General features: G+C 36.9%; 2 protein-coding genes across 2 annotated transcripts; one reads left to right on the top strand and one right to left on the bottom strand.

Annotated features, from left to right (window-relative positions):
* Positions 1 to 650: 650 nt before the first annotated feature.
* LOC140778454 (uncharacterized) lies at positions 651 to 2,253 on the bottom strand. Its single transcript, XM_073123171.1, has 5 exons — positions 1,748 to 2,253; positions 1,567 to 1,627; positions 1,248 to 1,426; positions 1,072 to 1,138; positions 651 to 978 (listed from the first exon to the last, which is right to left on the bottom strand). The coding sequence occupies exons 1-5, from the start codon at positions 1,889 to 1,891 to the stop codon at positions 962 to 964; spliced, it is 468 nt and encodes a 155-aa protein (XP_072979272.1). The 5' UTR covers positions 1,892 to 2,253; the 3' UTR covers positions 651 to 961.
* Positions 2,254 to 14,248: 11,995 nt separating this feature from the next.
* On the top strand, positions 14,249 to 20,303 carry LOC140778563 (uncharacterized). The gene is made up of 7 exons (XM_073123354.1): positions 14,249 to 14,664; positions 15,229 to 15,402; positions 15,493 to 15,642; positions 17,352 to 17,453; positions 17,518 to 17,588; positions 17,679 to 17,746; positions 19,810 to 20,303. Exons 1-7 carry the CDS (start codon positions 14,410 to 14,412, stop codon positions 20,049 to 20,051), a joined length of 1,062 nt encoding a protein of 353 aa, XP_072979455.1. The 5' UTR covers positions 14,249 to 14,409; the 3' UTR covers positions 20,052 to 20,303.
* Positions 20,304 to 20,689: the final 386 nt, after the last annotated feature.

Below are 20,689 nucleotides of genomic sequence, written 5' to 3'. Positions count from 1 at the left end.
TTTAAATTTAGGTCTTCACATTAGCTGCTGCTGTATCATACCTTTAGACTGTAATTTCTAAGCCACTGGTTTTGATATACTAGTCAAGATCACATCTGCTCGGTTTTCTCATCACTTTTTCAACCTATTTCTAACCCTGATTCCCTTTCTTACATGAACCCTACATCAGCTACAGGGAACAATAAATGTTAAACCATCAAAGGCCAAATTAATAACCACTTCAGTACTGAAGTGCAATGCTACTAGACACATAGAAATGAAGAGATTAAAGGCCACTACTGCCAATTTATAGGAAATGTATAGAAAATGGTGCAGAAGCCCAACCTCCTTAAGATCATAGAATACCTTCGTGTTCTACTATCATCATGTGATGAAGATTGCTGCTAGAATTCAGAACCAGAGATGCCAAGGTAAACAGCCAAGCAGCACAAGCAAATCAATACTATTAAGGGAGTGGGCATTAAAGATCAACCTAAGGAATAAGATAGAATAATAGAGATGAAGGAAACATAGCAACAAGCTTGCATCAAAGTAGGAGTATGCAGCTAACTCATAGCAGTTAAAAGACATTGCTGCTTTATGTTGGTAGCTGATGTGCCATACCTTCCATTTGATTGACCAATAGAAGAACTAAGAGGAGCTTCAACCAATAAACACAAGTGAAAAGTTTAACATAATAGTAACTTTGAATATAAAGCTCGTACAAACTACAAAGCTGGGCATCTATCCTCACCAAAATAAGCTAGAGAATAGAGCCTGGTACACTTTATAGACATACTGAGAACTGTCCGCTGCTCTTATATAATATAAACAGTCTCTATACTTATATCCTCAACTACAAAGAGAAGATATATAAACTGGCTGGAATAGTAGATTGCAGCAATCTAAGGCAGCTCCTCCAAGTACCTGAGAAATAACACATACACTCTAACTTCTCTCTGCCTAAGTAGTTAGAGTTTCCTCAATAGTAAAGTGAACCTGAAACAATAAAGAAAGCAGAACAAGTAAAGATCTATCCTTCCATTGAATTAAAACGAACTAGCTAAGCTCCTTAGTTGACATATATCATACCTTGCCACCAATTACCTCTAGTGGCATAGTTTGAGCTATCTGAACTATCCTCTTCACTGTTTTTATACTGGTAATTACGACCAAAGAGACACAAAATGATGCATGTTAGATGAATAACATCAGTTTGATACTTATAATATTTTCATGTGAGATATTTCCTTTCATCTACAACTTACAGTATTAGTCGTTTCAGGAGTATTCTTCGACAGCGAGCCGGGGTAAAAATCGCGGCAACCGTAATGGACAGATGACCCAAAGTAAGGTGACTCCGTTGGCTCAGCAGAGTAGATCGGTTTCCCATCCTTGCTAAGCTGAGTGCTCTGGCATTTGCTTGGGCTTTCTTGCGTATTACGATCTGCAAAGCAGCAAATGCACGTCAAGTGTTACTCAAAGTTTGTCAACCTTAGAAAGGAGAAGTTTTATTAGTACAAATTAGAGGCTTTGAATTCTTTCTTCTTTCAAAAACCAACATTATCTACATATGACTAGCAAAACCTGGAGTGCCACTGCGAGCATTTCCAGCTTTATTTGAGTTCTGTGAGTCCTTTCTCATAACCTGGCATCATAAGAACGCAAAGCCATGAATATGCGAGTCTATGTCAAAACTGGCAAGAAACTATGATCAAAAAGAGCGCCAAGATCTCATCTCTTGGTCAAAGTTAAAAACAGAACTAACCGCGGAGGGAGGAGGGAAGACACCACTGAAGTAGCCATCATGCGAACCCACCTCCTCTTTCTTGCCAAAGATCACATCTACAAGAGATGAAGAAGAAGAAGAAGAAGAAGAAGAAGAAGCCTTTCCTGATCTCTTCCCTTCCATGGCGAACACCAACAGACAAAACTACCTCTCACCAAGCCCAAGACCAACTACTCCTCTGTACCCAAGAACAACAACTACCTATCTTATCTCTCTTATAAATAGACCCAAAACCCAAGAGAGGAAGATTGATGAGAAGAAGAAGAAGAAGAAGAAGAAGAAGAAGAAGATGGCTTATAGAGAAGACATGCGGCAGCTCTGGTCTTGCTATGTGTCCTCCTCCTCCATGCCATGTGCCACCATTTATAGCCTCCTCCACTCCCTCCTAAAAAGTCCATAATTACAACTAAATCCCCATAAAATCCTGTAATAATTTTCCCTTTTTTTCTTCTGGGGGGTTTCTGATTTAGTTTCCAACCACCTTCCTTCCCAAGGTACGCTTCCTCTCTCTCCCTGGTCTTCTATTGGGAAGTGGATAATGCCACGTGGAACCGTCGATGCCGCTCTGGTGGGACCCAGGAGCGTTTTTGGACGATGCGGTCCTGCCACGTCACAAGCTGGATAGATAACGGCCACAACTGCCCCATCTCGGCGTACGGGTGGATTGATGCCGTTTTTTCCCCTCTTCTGTCGGGTTTTTTCTTTTCTTTTCTTTTTTAGTAGTTATAACTAAATATCATTAAAATTTAGTGTTCAAAATTGCTTGCCTCAAAATTCGATTCTCTTTTGACTTACTTATACGGCAGTGACATAGATTAGAAGTTTTCTTTGTAGATCTAAACTAGTATATACATTAAAAAAAAAACACCCTGGTGTATGGTGATTGCGAAATCCAAGTTAGATTTGAGAACCGGATGGTTGGTCACCATGAAGTTTGATAGCTCACTCTTCTTTCTCTAACCCATAAAGCTAACCTCACTAACGTGTGTCTTTTTAAGTCCGAGGATTTCTATATTCCTGTAGAATAATAACAATATATGCTATTAATTTACTACAATTAGGATTGCTTTTAGATTTTGTTTCCGTATGTCGGCATCGAGTTATCAAGAACTCTTCAGATTTCTATACCTCTCAAAATATGCGTCGTTAATTTCTCCACACCACATTAGAGTAAAAGAAAAAAAAATAATAATAATCAAATTTAATATTGTATTTAATACTATAATATTTGGAATAAAATGGGGGGCCCAAATAGTGACACTAATGAAACAAAATATTTCGATTACATAGTATTATTAGTGAGAGAAGGTGTCTTTGGACACAATGCTGGCTGCGCCCATGGTTTTGAGGGCTTTTACATGCATTTATTATGTATCTCCATCACTATGATAATTGATAGGATGGGAAGGTGTTCATATTGAGATAAAGTTAGATGTAACAGTGAATCCAAGCAAGGTAAAACAAGAGTCATATGACTCCTCCAAAATCCAAAAAGCACTTCACATAAAAATAAAATTATTATTTTGTTTCTTAAGGAAAGTAACTAGATATTAGGGCATGCATGAATGACCCCACCAACGACCGACCCAAAACTTACTAGGCTGGTCAAATGCACACGTGGCATAAGTCTTGACCAAGATGATCTCCATTAAATAAAAAAAAATTATTCATAGAGCAGTCGGTGAGTTAATAAATTATTAAAAGAGTCAAAAAGTTATATATATATATATTTAAATCTTAATATAAAAGTTTCATTGGCACGTCAAAAAGCCTAGGAATAAAATAAAAATATAAAATGTAAATATTATAGAGTAAATAATTATTAAACTACTTAAAAATATAAAATATATATATATATATTTAAGTTAAATTTACTGACGTCGATGGGACAGGATTTGAGAGGATCAGGTGGAGACTTTATTTATTTATATTAGTTTATTTGGTCAATATATAGAGGTATCTTATTCAAAGGCAATATTTGTGTTGATTTGGACCACATGTGTGTAGTGTGTGAATGTAACATGAGACTTACTGGCCAAGCTTTTTGATCACGGAGTGAAAAGAGACTACTGAATGAGTAGAGATGATCTAATAATAATGAGGTATATTTTGATGTTGTTTATATATATATATATATATATATATATATGTTCTCAGATATATTTGTTAACGAATAACTATTTACTAATTAATTTTTATAAATATTATTTTTGTGAACACACTATCGCTATGTTTAATTGTAGAATAAGGGTGGAATAAATATGATTATTCTAATTTTTAATATTAGACGAAGAGAGCTAATACTAGTTTAAGCTATTTTAATATTTAATTTAATACCAGTATAAAGAGTCATAATTATATTTAATGTGATATAAAGTTGATACTAAAGTATCGAAGAATAATAAATTTGTATTGGGAATTAGTGATGTTTTATATTGAATGATAAAAATACCATTAATTGGATTATTGGATTAGTAGTAATATATATTTATCTAAAATTATAATAATTTTTGTTATAATTGCGGATTTAAAATACTTCATATACCAACATAGAAAAGAAAAAGTGTTGCACTGTATGGTTATAAAGGGTTATAAGCTAGTACTGCGGAGAAGTAACCCCGCACTTTATATAAAATAATCATGCACTATGATAAAATAACTATGTATTAGGGGATAATGTAAGGTTATAAGTCCGCACTAGGAGAAAATATAAGCCCACACACCAAGGTTATAATTGTTTATTATAACTACGGTCGTATTGAACTCTATATACTCGTAACTATGTATTAAATAAGCACTACCTACATTTTTGGGATCAAAATATTTTTTACACTCGCCTTCTCCGTAAAACATAAAATTTACAACCACGCATTGAATAAGCCCTACTTCTTTGCACCGATCATTTCCTTTCATTTTGCTGCACTGCCGGTGAATATCCACATTTTTTTTTTTGCACTGCTAGTAAATATCCATGCATTTGCCACATTGCTAGTGAATACCCATGCATTTCTTTGCACTATGATTAAATATCTATATTTTTTTGCCGCAAAATTGGTACCTATATATTCCTTTGCACTACGGATAAATAAGTCTGCATTGCATCTAAAGGCTGACAAACATTCAGCACTGAGCATTACATAAACTAAGTCTGCACTATATAAACTAAGTCTGCACTATATAAAATAAGTCTGCACTGTATGTTATTACTGATAGATACTAAGCACTATAAAAAATAAGTCTGCACTGCGGGAAAATATAAGCATGCACTAACTACCAATAAATTCATGTATGCATACCTATAAATCATAAAATAAGTCAGCATTAGATATTGCTACTAATAAATACTAACCACTACGGTAAAATAAGTGACACTGAAGGCATGTCACTTTAATGGATAGAAATATATAGCAGTATCATGAGTTGCACTTTTCTTGGTAATAATTGAACTCCTCTTTCTCCTTCTAAATCTATGCAGGATATATATCTAAGACTAGATATTTAATAATAAAAGTAATACTATAGAGCTAGCTAGAGGTGTCGTATTTGCAACATCTTGCTGACATTGCTAGCACCGAAGACCTTGTGGATGATGGCAAACTTATGGAGGTCGTGGGAAGGCAAGAAGGGGAGCAAAGATGTAGTCTTTGATGTATCATCTGCTGAGTAGCTTATTGGAGGCACATGGCAAGAGCAGCAGGAGCTTCCTTCTTGTTGGTTGATAAGAGAAATGTGAGAGGTATGCTTTTGCAAGGAAAGTGCTTCCTCGGAGAAAAGCTTACTCGTAGTGCTTCGTTGGAGGAGAGGTTGAGAGAGCTCGCTAGGCTCGGTGAAGGAAGTCATGGCTGACTTTCAAGAGAAGAGAAAGAGAAGAGAAAGGGAAATGTAATTGTAGCTGATTAAACCAAAAAATAAGTGCTCTCAGCTCATAAGATAAAAGAAAATGTTGAATTACTATACTAAAATAAGATAAGATATTATTTAGTTACTATACCAGAATAAGGAGGCTTATTCTAGAATAAGTTTATTCCTATTCCACAAATGAACATGAAAAAACCCTTAAACACACATATGTATCTAACCTTTAGGCAATGATATCGTTCGTTCACTTAAGTAAAAGTCGGAAAAAATATTAAAAACGAAAGTAGAGATGAACACCAAGATTTTAACGTGGAAAACCTAAACGGGAAAAAAACCATGGATCCAAACTCGGATCAAAACTAATCACTATGATAGTAACAGTTACAAGACTGACTCACAAAACAACCCGTCGATTCAAACGACTTTGTTCCTCTCAGTCTTGATCGCTAGAACCCACGATTCACTGCTTCTTGTGATTGAAGTTCAATCTTAATAGCTCTCGAGATTGATCTTTCATCTAGATAGCCCTTAAGACGAAAGATTGAGATTTTTGTAGATGAGTGGAACCTTGTTAGTTGAAGAACAGTTGAAAACCGATGTAGCCTCAAGAAATCTCCTTCAATAATTTTTTTCAACCACCCTAGAGATAGGGTTTCACAATCCTTATATATGATATTCAAGATAGAGCCAAATCCGAATCTTATCCGTACTCACGAAAATCCAAGATTTTCAAACTTCGTTGGTATGACTTGATATCATCAACTTTGCTTCAATAATTTTGCAATTCTTCAAACCAGAGATTTTCTAGACTTGTGTAAAGCTCATATACATGTAAAAAATACACTTAGAATATTTTGTACACAATTGCCAACAATTAAAAACCTAACAGAACACCAGCTATAAAAATAAGAAGGAGAATTCAATCTGAACATTCTAGGAGGGTAGAGGTTTTTCCACGGTAAATCCAAACCATATATGATTATTTAGAAAACAACAGCCCCCGTGAAATTAATCATCAATTTTGGCCTTTGTTCCAAATATATGGTTTACCAAAACTCCTTTCTCAAAAGAAGATGTTACCATCTAAACTTTATTGTCAAATTAGTCTGATGTGGTGTAGATAGCTAGCATTATCCAGTTCTTTTTCTTGAACCCAATGGATAATGCATTTCGTTTTCAAAGGTTTTACATTAATCATGCATGCATGTATATATATAACGATGTCTTTTTTGAAGTCGTCAAATAAAAATGGTGCTCACTCCTACTTTTTTTTTCATGGGTCTCCATTGGATACCTTACAACAGTATGGATTAGCCTTAGCTATCTGTCTCAAAGTTGATTGTGATGCATTTACGTATCATTTCAAGAAGATAAATACTTTATTTTTCATGAATGACTATTTAAAGAGCCAGATTCCTTGATCCAATCATGTTGACACTCAAAGTGCTCTGATACCAGATTAATTAATCGCCCAATTACGTTCACAGAGAACCTAATGAGGATTTTATTCTTTTATACTCTAAAACAGCTCTTTGGGGATGTGATTTGGAGGTGTAAATAGGAGATGAACGCTGGTATATATTCGCATCTCATCTAATCACATCAAGTTGTTAATATCTTTGTCAAGGTTGATGATCGATATGAAAGGTTATTAGTCTTTTCTGCTGCAAGATAACGCATTATATATCTACTCTATCTATGTCGGCACAAATTGCTTAAATAGTGACTCCTATGCATTGATCCCTACCCACTAATATATACTACTGTATATGCACTTCACCTCTCTTTCATGTACCAATTAAGTGGCAAGAGGTGATACTTATACTCCAAAAATGTTGGGAAGATGCACAGATGTATAGGGAGCAAGTTATATATTTTATACAGATGCACTGATATTTGATATGACATGTTCGAATTGTAATTTTAACTCGATATATTACTTTAGAGTTTAGATGCCAAAAGCATCTATAGCGGAGGACATACCAATTGATCCTGGACCAAAATCGTAGGTCCACAGTGGACCTATGGATATGTGCCCTCCAACTAAGATGGACACCAAACTAAGATAAGGTATGCAAGAGGATTTTAGCCACAGTGTGTGGGTCCATATCTATATCCATATCCATTTATCTAGGTACATCTTTTATGCTCATGCCATATCTATCTATCTATCCATCATTTTCTTTATATCTTCCATCACTTGTGGATGTATGTATAACAAGGATAAAGAGATGCCAAAGCCAAGAAGTGGGAGGCGAGCAGTCAGCAAAGGAGAGAGAAAATTAACGGCGGATAAGGAGGCTGAGAGAAATAATTTCAACGCTACTAGTGCAAGGTGGCCAAAATGGAGAGGCCCTTCGCCTCTTTGCATGCACTTTGCACCAGCTACGTGTCACCTTTACTTCTGGTTGCTTTAGATTCTAGCAGAAAAAGAAAACCAATGACTACTTAGACCATCCAATATGATGGAGCCATTTGTTATATAGGACAAGACAAAACTATATTTTGGCTTATATGCATATCATTATCCCAAGGTGAGTTTATATATATATATATATATATATGTATGGACTTTTGGTCTTCTTCTATATACTTTATAGATGGTCAAAGTGAGGTATAAACTTTTATTCAGTGTGTGGGCCCAAATAAGGATAATATATGTGACATCAGTCATCCACGAATTTAATTAGTACCCCACTAACAAGAGCTTGTCAGGATTTTGTATGGAAAATATCTTGGGAAAACCTAGAAGATGAAAGGAAGGAGACAAGAGAATTAATGCCCTAAGGTCTTTGGCATGTATGTGTGTTCATACCTAAGCTATATGCATCTGTAACATAGTTGAATAGAGATCAACAGAAGCCAAAGAGAATCTCCTTAATTTACTCTACCAACTCATGGTTAATGTCATAGTTGACCCATGCTGTGGTATATATGTCTCTTTGGAGGGATAGACTGAATTAGATTTCGAAGATGTGTCAACTCTCAAATTAAATTTTAATTGGAGTATGGTTCTTTTGCCACAGAAGGTTCTCAAAAGTTTCTGATGTGAATACTATTGTCACATATCGACACAATAAAGCCAGTATCTAAAGTTTTAAGGCATGAGTCACTACTCACTACTCACTCAGAGTCCTGAGTCATGTTCCACTACTCCTTTATGTATGGTGGGCTAGCCCATCCCAGCCCGGCCCATTAGAATAAATAAATTAGTCTAATGTGGTGTATAGATAGCTTGCATTATCCAATTCTTCATTTCGTTTTCAAAGGTTTTAGATTAATCATGCATGCATGGAAACAACTAGATAGTATAATATTGTCAAAGAATAATTCAAGTGTATATATATATATATATATCTTTCAAGGATGTCTTCTTTGAAGTTGTCAAATGAAAATGGTGCTCTCTCCTACTTTATTTTTGGGTCTCCGTTGGATACCCTCTCCTACTTTATTTTTTTGGTCTCCATTGGATACCTTCCAACATTATGGCTTAGCCTTAGCAATCTGGCAGCTCAGGTAAAACAAGCCTTGTCTTCTTTTTCTTTTCTTTTTTTGAATTTTATAAGTTACACAGAATATTTTAACTATTTTATGATTCACAATTTTTATTCGAGAATTTTATAAACCTACTACTCAGTTTTCTCTATTAACACTCGGAGTTAATTTTTTTAATCTTAACTAAATAGAATGGTACCAGTAAAGAAATATTTTGTTATAATATACTGAGTTATTTATGGAATACATAAATTACTCATGTCTCCTTCATCCTTTCATTATCTCCCATTTTCCTCATCATACTCACTGCCCTATCATGCCCAAGCTGAAGGTTTTAAAGGTAGGAGCAAAGATAGTAGTAGTAGTAGTAGTAGAAGAAGAAGAAAAAGAAGACGAGGAAGAGGAGGAGGAGGGGGAAGACAAGAGAAGGTGGCAATGACAGGCGGGAGAGGTGGTTAGGGGAAGATGAAGGAAGATGATAGAGGGTAAAGGGGAAGGGAGGGGGCAACATCAATATTTTGATAATTTGATAATTAGAGTTACATAAATTATAAAATAAAATTAATATTAATTAATAAAAATAACGTTAGAGTGTTAAATAAAGATTATAAAGAAAAAGGAAAGGTTAAGTATAAAATCTTTAAAAATGAGGTGTGAATAAAAAAAAAAAGTTGAAAAGTAGAGTGTGGTTGTCAAGAGTGTTAAATAAAGATTATAAAGAAAAAGAAAGGGTTGGGTTATAAAATCTTTAAAAATAATGTGTGAATCAAAAAAAAAAAAAAAAGTTGAAAAGTAGAGTGTGGCTGTAAAATTCATTTTTTAATCTGGTTAATTAATTATACTTTGACCCTCGTACTACTATTATCTTTTGCATACCTCTCTGAACTTTCTTTTGTGACAATTATATCGTTGAACTATTGAAAATATCTCAAATATCTGTTCCATTAGGTCTCTGTTAGTTATATGACATGTTTACTCTTATGTGATGAAGAAGAGAAAAGAAAAAACAAATTAGTTTATTAAAATATAATTTTCTTATTTTGGGAGTATCTTGCTCCTTCTAGTTTTTTGTTACGATCCAACTACGTGGGTTAAGTCACTCAAGTCAAGTCAAGTAAAATCAAATTATTTAGTTAGATTTAGTTATTATTTTTAATTTCAAATAAAGTGAATAATCCGCATTTAGATCCGATCTGCTAGGACATTTCTCATATAAATATGAGTAGTTATGAATTGATTATTTTCGTTGAATGAATCTTGAGTTTAACCAATTTATTCTTATTATCTTTATATTTTATTATAGCCGTTAGATCATCTTTATCTTCGTATGAGTAGATCATAACACTAGATCTATCTTCAAGCACCCAAACCCTAGCCACCATCCTCCATCACTAGCCACCCTACTTTACGGTCGTTCATCATCACCCTCCGACGATCGTCACTACGTTGATATTTATCGAATGGTCCCGTTTTGACCTTCCTCTACTATTTTACTTTTAACTTTTATTTCGACCTCCAATTCATCTGAAATTAAATCCATTAGAAACCTAACTCACAAAGTTGCCATACATAAAAATATCATAATTTTCTTACATCTGAAACATTCCAAATCTGATTTGTAATATTGGTATCACAACTAACATTCCTCAAATGATGGCTAACATATGATCCAAGAGGAACGAGGAAGGAACAACCATGGAGGACTAGGAACTCATCTCCATTCCTGTGAGAATTTCTCTAGTGCCACCTCCACAACTAGTAGCCACCGTCAATGACGAAATACCCTCATGGATGAGGGTGTTGGTCGAGTCCGTGGAATCATCGAGATCTCCGAGAGGATTGAGAAGGCGATCGGCTGACTATTTTTCTAGCCTAGCATGGCCACCCCATCGCCAGCACCGCCGATCGCGATGAAAATTGGCCAGCCATGGCTAGAGGAGTCCACCCACGAGGGAGGTGAAGGAGAGTCCCAAACCGCAGCCAAAACTCCACCTCTGGTCGCGATGGAGACCCTCCCAGCATCACAGACCCAAATCGTCACTACAACAATGTCAGAGTAGTCGGCCGAGGTGGGTTTTAGGCCATCTTCCCCACCCGCAATGGAAGCTAGGGCTCAAAACCCTAGCTTTCCATCGACGGTGATCCAGGCGATCCCGGCTTAAAACGTCATGTCCACTCACTTCCTCGAACCACCCGCACTCGAGACACTATTGTTCGTGCTAGAACTGACTGGAAGACTGCCGATGATGGTGGTTATCGTTGTAGCAAACTCGTGACTGGTGACTGCGAATTCGAGGCTTCCATGACCATCGACGGCCACGATTGACTTCCTGCCGACTAGTAGCCAATGGTGGTCGTCGTAGTTGCTGACGATCGTTGGGTGGCCAAACTTGACAACTACCACTAAGGGGAGCTACCCTTATGTCGAGGTGGCTTTGCCGGCGCTTCCCGCCATCGTCGATGCACCCTGGTCGCCACTATACTAGGTCGAGCTCAATTTTGGCTAGCCACGATTGCTTGTCGTTGCTTCACTGCGAGGACCTGTCAGACGGCGAATGTCGATGGCTAGCCACCCTGCCTAGTTGCCACTGGGGCTACAATAGCTTGTCATGGTGCCCCTAGGTTGAAATCCAAATTTAGCCCTAGGGTTAGGGTTAGGGAAAATGCATAAAAGAGATAAAATATATGAATTCCAAGGCAAGCCAAATTTTCACGAACTGATTCGACCACCTCATGCAAACCAGTTGAGGCTTATGAGCATGATCTTGAGCCCGAGCACAAGCTTGAGGATGACTGGTGGAACGACCTAATGGACCCATGTCATCTAATTGAGCTGAACCTACGAGTAACCTATGCACGACATGAGCTGGTTATGTGGGCTTATGACCCACATAACCAACCTTAACCATGTGATCACTTGGCTCGTGACTACAAACCAAAATTTGGGATTCCAAGCTCAAAGAAAACTTGATTTTTTAAAATTCTTTAGAGGAGACTCGCTAGACTAAACCTATCTAATGGAGCAATTTTTTAGTTACCACAACACGCTGGACCACCAGAAGGTCTAGCTAGCATCATTCCACTTAGAGGGCGTGGAGATTATGTGGTACCAATCGATAGAGCAAACTCAACCATTCGAGTTCGCTAATACAATGTTGGTAAGACTTTGCTAATACGATTTGTGCTCGGTTTGATCCGACCTAGTTCGAGGACATTCAAGCTAAGTTGACTAAGATTACTCAATTAACAACAATTTGAGCTTACGAGGAGGAGTTCAAACAAATTTGCAATCGGGTCACCAACTAGTTAAACTCAGCCCTAAAGAGTACCTTTATAGTAGGCTTAAGCCTGACATTCAGGCTAAGGTCAAGACTCTAAGGCTGGCTATCTCTGAGGAGGCCTTCTCATTGATAGTTTTGATGGAGTCCTAATAGGATTAGCTGAACAAGATTTACAAGAATGAGTGAAGGAAGATAGTCCAAGCCCATCGCCCACTAAAGACTACACCAAACCCGACCCAGCTTGTGTAGACAGCTCAGGCCAACCACCAATAAATCTCATGTCACTTTGTACCCAATGACTTGGAGGAGCGTAGAAAGTAAGATTACCTTTGATAATAAATACAAGTGCTAGCTAGTCCACGTCATATTCCTCAGCAGTCTCAAAGAGGATGAACTTGATCCTTTGACCCGCATGATAAGCTGTACAAGTGTAAGGACGTGAGGTACTAGTCACTTTGAGGACAAGGCATTAGAAGTGTAGTGGATTATTATGATTTGACCACGTGAGTTAAGTTAATCAAGTCAAGTCGAGTCTAGTCAAGTTATTAGTTAAATTTGCTTATTGTTTTGAATTTTAACTAAAATGGATAATCTGCATGTGGATCAGATCCACTAGGACTTTACTCCTATAAATATGAGTGGTTATGGGTTGATTATTATAGTTGAATAAATCTTGAGTTTAGCCAATTTATTCTTATCGCCTTTATCTTTTATTTATATCTGTTATATTATTTTTATCTTCGTAAGAGTAGATCGTAACCCTAGATCAATCTTCAAATCTTCAAGCACCCAAACCCTCGCCACTATTTTCCATAATGAGCTACTCTACTATACGATCGTCCACCACCACCACCCTCTGGCAATCGTTGCCACATCAAATATTTACCATCTGCCCTGTTATGATTTCCTCCACTATTTTATTTTTAATTTTTCATTTCGACCTCCAATTCATGTGAAACTAAAGACATTACAAATCTAACTCTCAAGAACTACCACCCATAAAATATTATAATTTTCTTACGTCCAGATCGATCCAAATTTAGTTCGTAATGCTTTTCTGTATATCATATTTTCAATAGTTCTATGTGTAAAAAGAAAAATTCAGAGAATCTATCTAAAAAAATGGGGATGGTTTACGAAGTCTAAGTACAATTATTTTTTAAGAAAAAAATTATATTAAATTAAGAACACGGTAGGTCGGAAGAAAAAATATGTTTAAAATCAAGCACGATTAGTTTCACGAAACACATAAAAATCTAAATTATGTTTAAAAGAAATATTGAGGGAGAAAGAAAATATCAGCCACAAGAAGTTTAGTTTGGTGGCCCACTTGGTGACGTGAATGCTATTGATAGTATTGGTTAGGAGAAGAGAAGTCGGTCTCTAGATCCACATTGGTGGCTTAATTCGTTGTCATCCGACAAAGGAGTAGGAGTGCGTGCTTCACGGATAGCCCAACATTTTTACACCTCGTCATTTTAATAACTTGCATTTTATTTTTTATTTTTTATTTTTGGTTATCAATAAATCAACATTATTGTAGTTTTCAGAAAACACCCCTAACTAAAGTATATATATATATATATATACATTTTTTTTTTGGTGAATAAAGTACAATTAGCACAAAAATACGGGGAGCAAAATGGAAAATTTCAAAATTCGAACGGATGGATGCCCAACCACTTTCCGCCGACTCTCTCAATTTTCACACGAGAAATGGGTTTAGCTGACAGGAGGCGAACAGGAAACGCCTGTGAAGGATCTCTTTTTCGTGCCACGTGTCGGAAGAGTAGCTCGCACATGCGATGTCGGTTTCGAAGAGGAGGGTGTCGTCTAGGGTTTCAGTTTATTCCAAATCGGACCCTACGCTCCTCTTTGCTTCCAATTTTCCACCCTGGAAGCGGAATGACCTAGAAATCTTATACCTCTCTTCTTCCATTTTATGGGATCATAGGGTTACGGTTTCCGAGAGTGATTTGGTGCTTGTAGAGGAAGGCTGAGGAGGAGATGCAGACGGAGGCGAGGGTCAGGATGGTGGTCGACGGCGGGAAACAGAGAGCCCTGGCTTCCGGTCACGGCGGCGCAGCCGCCGTCGAAGGAGATGCCAGGAGATTCTCCACGCATCACCACCAGAGCCAGAAGCAGCAGCTGCATCACCAGCCGCAGGTTGGGACGGTGGCGCATCTCCTCGCCGGAGGTGTCGCCGGAGCGGTGAGCAAGACCTGCACCGCTCCCCTGGCCCGCCTCACTATCCTCTTCCAGGTGGCTCTTGTACTCATAACTTCTCATCTCTCTTATGGTCAACTGAGGGTAAATGAAGGTCGTCTTTATTCTTATTTAGGTAATCTTATTATTGTAATTAATGGTTATCGAAGGAATTGGATGTTTAACTAGTTAAGATGCTCTGTAACTATTTTTTTTTCTTCTTCTTATATGGGTGCGATATTGGAAAAGCTACTATAGCGTCTACTTCTATCGGTGCAAGGCATACACTCTGATATAACTCGATGTTAAAAACTGTAGGGAAAAAGGTTATCTTTTGATTCTTCATTAATTGAGACAATAACATTCTACGAGTTCTCTTCTTGTACCCGCCACTTCTTGAAGGGATTATAGGTTGAAATGAATTCTCTGTAACTGCCTTAGTGCTCATTCTTATTTCAAAGAAATAGCAATGAGAAAGACAGCTGTATATGTAATCTTATGACATCCTGTATAGCTTAACTAGATCCTTTATAGCTATTTTATTTCTGTTCTTAATTGGATGCAGGATTAATGAGAAATAGATGATCTTTGTGCTATCTCATGGCGCTCTTACTTGTATAGGTGCAAGGCATGCACTCTGATGTAAGTCGAAGCAAGGCTAGCATATGGCGCGAGGCTTCCCGCATTGTTCGCGAAGAAGGGTTTAGAGCATTTTGGAAAGGGAACCTAGTAACAATTGCCCATAGGTTACCTTATTCCTCTATTAGCTTTTATGCGTATGAACGCTATAAGCATGTAAGTTGGAATTCTCTAAAGAAACATAGCGTTGCTAATCAGCTAGAAGGCTGTCTTAATGTTTTGATTTTTTTTCTATCATTCCTGCAGTTGCTACAGACGGTTCCTGGTCTAGATAGACATAAAGATTATGTGAGTGCAGATATATGTGTCCGGTTGCTTGGTGGTGGTTTGTCAGGTGTAACAGCTGCATCTATTACTTATCCATTGGACTTAGTTAGGACACGTCTGGCAGCTCAGGTAACCATGTCATCCTATGCTAAATTGCATTTGATTTACTTAAATTGTTTTAATTAGTGGAACTGCTAGTGGTAGACTTGGGCCTTTCTTTGCTTTACATGCTTTTCTTCTTTCAAGATTTTTGATATAAAAATTTACTAGTTCTAGGAAATAGGAACGCGTTGAGGTTTGGCGAAAACACCGGATACCGTTACTCTTTGAAAAGCTTTAGAGACCTGTTTTGACCTCTCAAATTGTGGCTAGGCTAGAACACATTAGTGGTTTACCAAACAATCCCCTAGTCCTTGTGCTTACATTGATGATAAAAATCCTAGAAACAGTCATAGAACAAGCAAATCCAGCAAAAACATAACCAAAACAGGGGGTACTAGGTTCATTCAGCATTTCTACTGTTCATTTAGCAAATCCAGCAAAATCATACCCAAAACATGAGGTACTAGGTTCATTCAGCATTTCTACTTTCCATTTAGCAAATTCAGCAACATCATTAAATTCATTCAATCATTCAACATTTTTCTATTTGCAAATTATACTAAAAACATGAGGTGGATCAAGTATTTACAGCCATGATAATAAGCGCACACATTAATCTTTGAAAATAATCAGGATAGTTAAAAGGAATTTAGTGGCTATCCTACCTGATAATCATGGAACATAGGCACAGCTGGCTGATGACTGCTGACACAAGTTGTGCTGTGGTGGAGCATGAGGAGATCAAGATGGAGGCAGAGCAGCTTGATCTGGGAATGTTGAGGCTGAGGCATCACATTGGTAGGAGAGGAGAGTGCTAGAACTTAGAGATTGAAAAGTTCTTAAATCACAACTTCGTTCATTCTAGCAGTTCTGCTTATTGTGAAATTATACCCCGAAAATACTAATTTCTCTATCAGTGGATAGTTGATGTAATACTATTTTTAGCACATGTGATGCATCTGATCTAGAAAGTGGATTAATGGAAAAGGAACAACAATTTTTTGAGAAATTTTTTCAGTACTTGTTCTTTTCTTGATTTATTGTCTCTCTAATCTTTGTGTGCACTGTATCTACTAGTAGATTTTAACTGCCTTCCAGATCTGTGGTATGGACAGATTTAGCTTCAGTTTCTTTTGGCATACTAATTGATAAGTTTGTCATTTTAAAATTTACGAGACCCCTTGTGTAGGTGTAGGCACTGTCTCTAGCAAAATGGAGGTTTATTTGAGAACTTTGATGATTCTTGACTACTATGTTAGCAAATTAATTGATAGATGAATTGTTTAAGGAATAGGGAAAATTTGGGATATTGGGAGGAAAAGGATTAAGGTTGATTTCATTATTCTTTTTCTTCTTTTTTTCTGATGAAATGATTTCATTATTCAGTACAGCATTTTCTGGCTGCATTTCAGCCAATTTTGCAATATAGTTCTGATTGTCTGAGGTCAAACTTACGAGTGTTGATTGAACAGAAACTGATGTTATCTTTGTATGGTTTGGCAAATCCCATCCATTTCAATCATATTGTTTCAGTATAATATTGGTGTGGTACTTTGTGGTCTTTTATCGTATAGATGTGTACGTAGGCTTTTCTATATTGATAGCTAGCATGCCCATCCCTGGTACTTTCAATCATTGTTTTTTTCCCCCGTAAGGATGTTTTATATCTGACTGGCTCAAGAGATGCATATTGAACTGCTTATTTATGAAACTTCTTTTTATCTTAATTTCTGCAGACAAATACTATATATTACAGAGGCATATCGCATGCACTTTACGCCATTTGCAGAGATGAGGGTGTCAGAGGGTTATACAAGGGTCTTGGTGCTACATTGTTGGTGAGTTCATATATTTGCAGTTTTATATTTCATCTGGGCTGCAGTTGACTATTTTAAGTTGCAGGGAGTGGGGCCTAGTATAGCAATCAGCTTTTCTGTTTATGAAACCTTGAGATCCTATTGGCACATCAGAAGGTGAGTCCTTGATTATTGTTAATTTAGAATTTCGTACGCGACATCCCATGTACTCACTTTTGATGTATCTCTGAACTATGCGGATATCAGGCCACAGGATTCTGCTGTCTTAGTTAGCCTGGCTTGTGGAAGTCTTTCTGGCATTGCATCATCAACAGGTAAGATGCTATGATTGGACCATTTTATAACAAATTTATCTTAAGAAGATTACGGATTGATACTGTCATAAAACAAAAGTCAAAATGTATTACTTTGGGTGGAATATAGAATCCAGAACAGTATTTTAATCTTTAGCACAACTCCTTTTTTTCTGTGTTGTTCTGGATTTTATTGTACAATGTTTATTTGAATTTAGTTTCTATTGAATGAATGCTGATCAATAATCAGTTATTGTTCTGTTCCCTTTGATGTTGATGCTAAATCACAACGAACAAACTTCACATTCATTCAGTTTGATTACAGATTGTTGGTTTTTTTTTTTCTGATCATAAGCTTGATTAATATGTGTGCCATGATATGGTTAGCAACACAGAAAGTAATCCATCACTATGATTCATAAATTCCTGCACCATCAGCCATTGAGTGCTTTAATGAGCCATCCTCCTTTATGTCTTTGCTAAAAACCATCTTTTGATATGTAAACCTAGATTGTTCTGTTTTTCCAAGGAAAATGAAGTTAAAGAATGGGGCATAAAAGAAATTAGAAGTTAAAACTGTATACTGATATATTTATTAGCAGTTCATGTATCTGATGGAGTTGCAGCAAAAGACAGCCAGCTCTCCTCTCTCATGTTCATCACTGTGCTCTACTCTGGAATCAAAGTCTATCTGGTTTGTGAAAGTCTTATCATGTATATCTAGCTAAGCATGGAGTATACAGTTTGGAGTTTGGACATCCAAAAATGTCCCATGATAACATGTTTAACATTCTAAATTTTAAACATGTGCTTGTTCAATATTAAAGACTTTGATGTATAGATCTGTAGGGTAATGCATTGATCTGCCTCATGCTTTTCATGTAAGACCTGGACTTTTGGTTGTTATGTTTAGGCATTCATCAGGAATGACTTGGTGACATTTCTGAATTTCATCTCCACTGAAGTGCCTTTTTTTTAATTTACCCAATTTGTTCCACATGATTACCTTAACAGGTCTTATGTTTATCTGCAAGATTGCCACAACTCTTATCTGAGAGGGATAGTGCCTGATTCTCCTGTTTCTTATCTCTGTTTTCTGTTAATGGGACTTAAATCAGGCATTGCTGGACCTCCCTTTTACATACTAGAAATCTTTCCCCCATGTTACAGTATCCAGTGGTAAACAGGAGTAGAAGGCAAAATATGCCCCTGTAATAGTGAACATGAAATTGTTATTATGTAGTACATTAGCTTTTACAACTATTGTTATTATTGCCTTGCTTTGACTAGGTTGTTGATTTTGGCACTTGATTTACCTGAGTTGTTTATTTCAAATATGTTGTCTCTAGTTCATGTGTCTCATTTACTATTGAGTCAGTTACTGTTGAGCAACTGGTTATGTACATCTACTAGTGCATGTGAGTCTTCTCATTGGTGTTTGGGATACTTTGATGTTCACTTAGAAACAAGGCTGGTGCAAACTGACTAAATTTATTCATAGCTTTCTACGGATGATTTTCTGCTAGCAATTCTGAAGTTACTTGGAAGCTTATAGAGAAATTCTTATCTGCCAAAAGTTCTCGGAGCTGATGCAGACTGCTTAATTCCAATCATGTTGCTCCTAATTGCACATCATCAATCTTTTTTGCATATTGTGTTTGACTAACAACATCCACTAGGCAGTTGCATTTACATATTTTTTCTGCAAAGAGATAGAAATTGTACAAGTCTCTGTTGTGTGCCAGCATTGCCCTTATGGCTAGACAATTAATTTGTTCTGAAAAAGGACTGAGTGTGGGGAGGCAAAAAGGATGGATGAATAGTATAATTTTATTAAATGTACTTGATCTAATGACAATGTTGACACTGTTTGAGTACACATATTTTTCATTGTTTCTCATTGTGATATTTATGATACTAATTGTTACTTAGATAGCAGACGACGACCTTATAATTATTCCCAAATTAATATGCCGTATCAGGCATTCCAGGTTATCATGGATTTCCAGTTAGTTCTGCAAGGTTTTCTATTTTTCTTTTTTTGGTGCTCTCCTGTGGTGACTTAGACCACTACTTTGTTGCAGTTACATTTCCTTTGGACCTTGTGCGGCGGAGAATGCAGTTGGAAGGGGCAGCTGGAAGAGCTCGTGTGTACAAGTCAGGTATCTTTGGGGCATTTGGCCACATTGTCCACGCTGAAGGTCTAAGAGGGTTATACAGAGGTATCTTGCCTGAGTACTATAAAGTTGTTCCCAGCGTCGGCATTGTTTTCATGACCTACGAGGCACTGAAGTCCTTCCTGATGGGTGCACCTGCTGATGAGTAGTACCAGAATCCTTCTTTTGTGCGGCGAAAAATTGCGATGCTCCACCTCTCTTTCCCCTCTTGTTTAGTGACACCAAGACGATAGAATTATTGTTTAGAGACTAAGGTAGTAGAGTTTGTGGTGGTAAAGTTTTGCAATTGCTGCCATAAAAGAGGTTTCATTATACCTGTATAGATATATTTTTGGATCGCAATTTTATGTACATGTTAGAACAATCATTCATCATCCAATTTTGCAGTATGCCCTTATTAATCCCGTGTAGTTTCTAATTTTCTTTACTGTGGAGGGAAACTGGTCCGCTGATTGCTTGGGAGATTGTGGTTTTAAACTCCATTATATTAATTTTACCTTGAGAAGATTCTTAATCTTAGTTCATTAAGATTGTTATTAATTGATGTATCGTAGTGTACAGAATCGCTTAATCTGGTTTGACGTGCTGTGATGATGAGTAGCTTAAGCAGATTCTCTTAATTAATTTGTATATTTAACCTGCTTAATATATTAAATGTGCATGAAGGAGAACATAACAAAAGGAAAAAGACTCTTATTTCCTAAACCACGAAGGGTATTACCTTCATTCTCCCTAAGCCTTTTGATAGGCATAATTCAACCTTAATCGCTAACGAAGAAAAAGATTA

The sequence above is a fragment of the Typha angustifolia genome, chromosome 15 (genome assembly GCF_048772165.1).
Source record: "Typha angustifolia cultivar Huaian chromosome 15, ASM4877216v1, whole genome shotgun sequence".
NCBI lineage: Eukaryota > Viridiplantae > Streptophyta > Magnoliopsida > Poales > Typhaceae > Typha > Typha angustifolia.
Note: the sequence above shows the minus strand (reverse complement) of the source record. Positions and strands in the feature narration are given on the sequence as shown.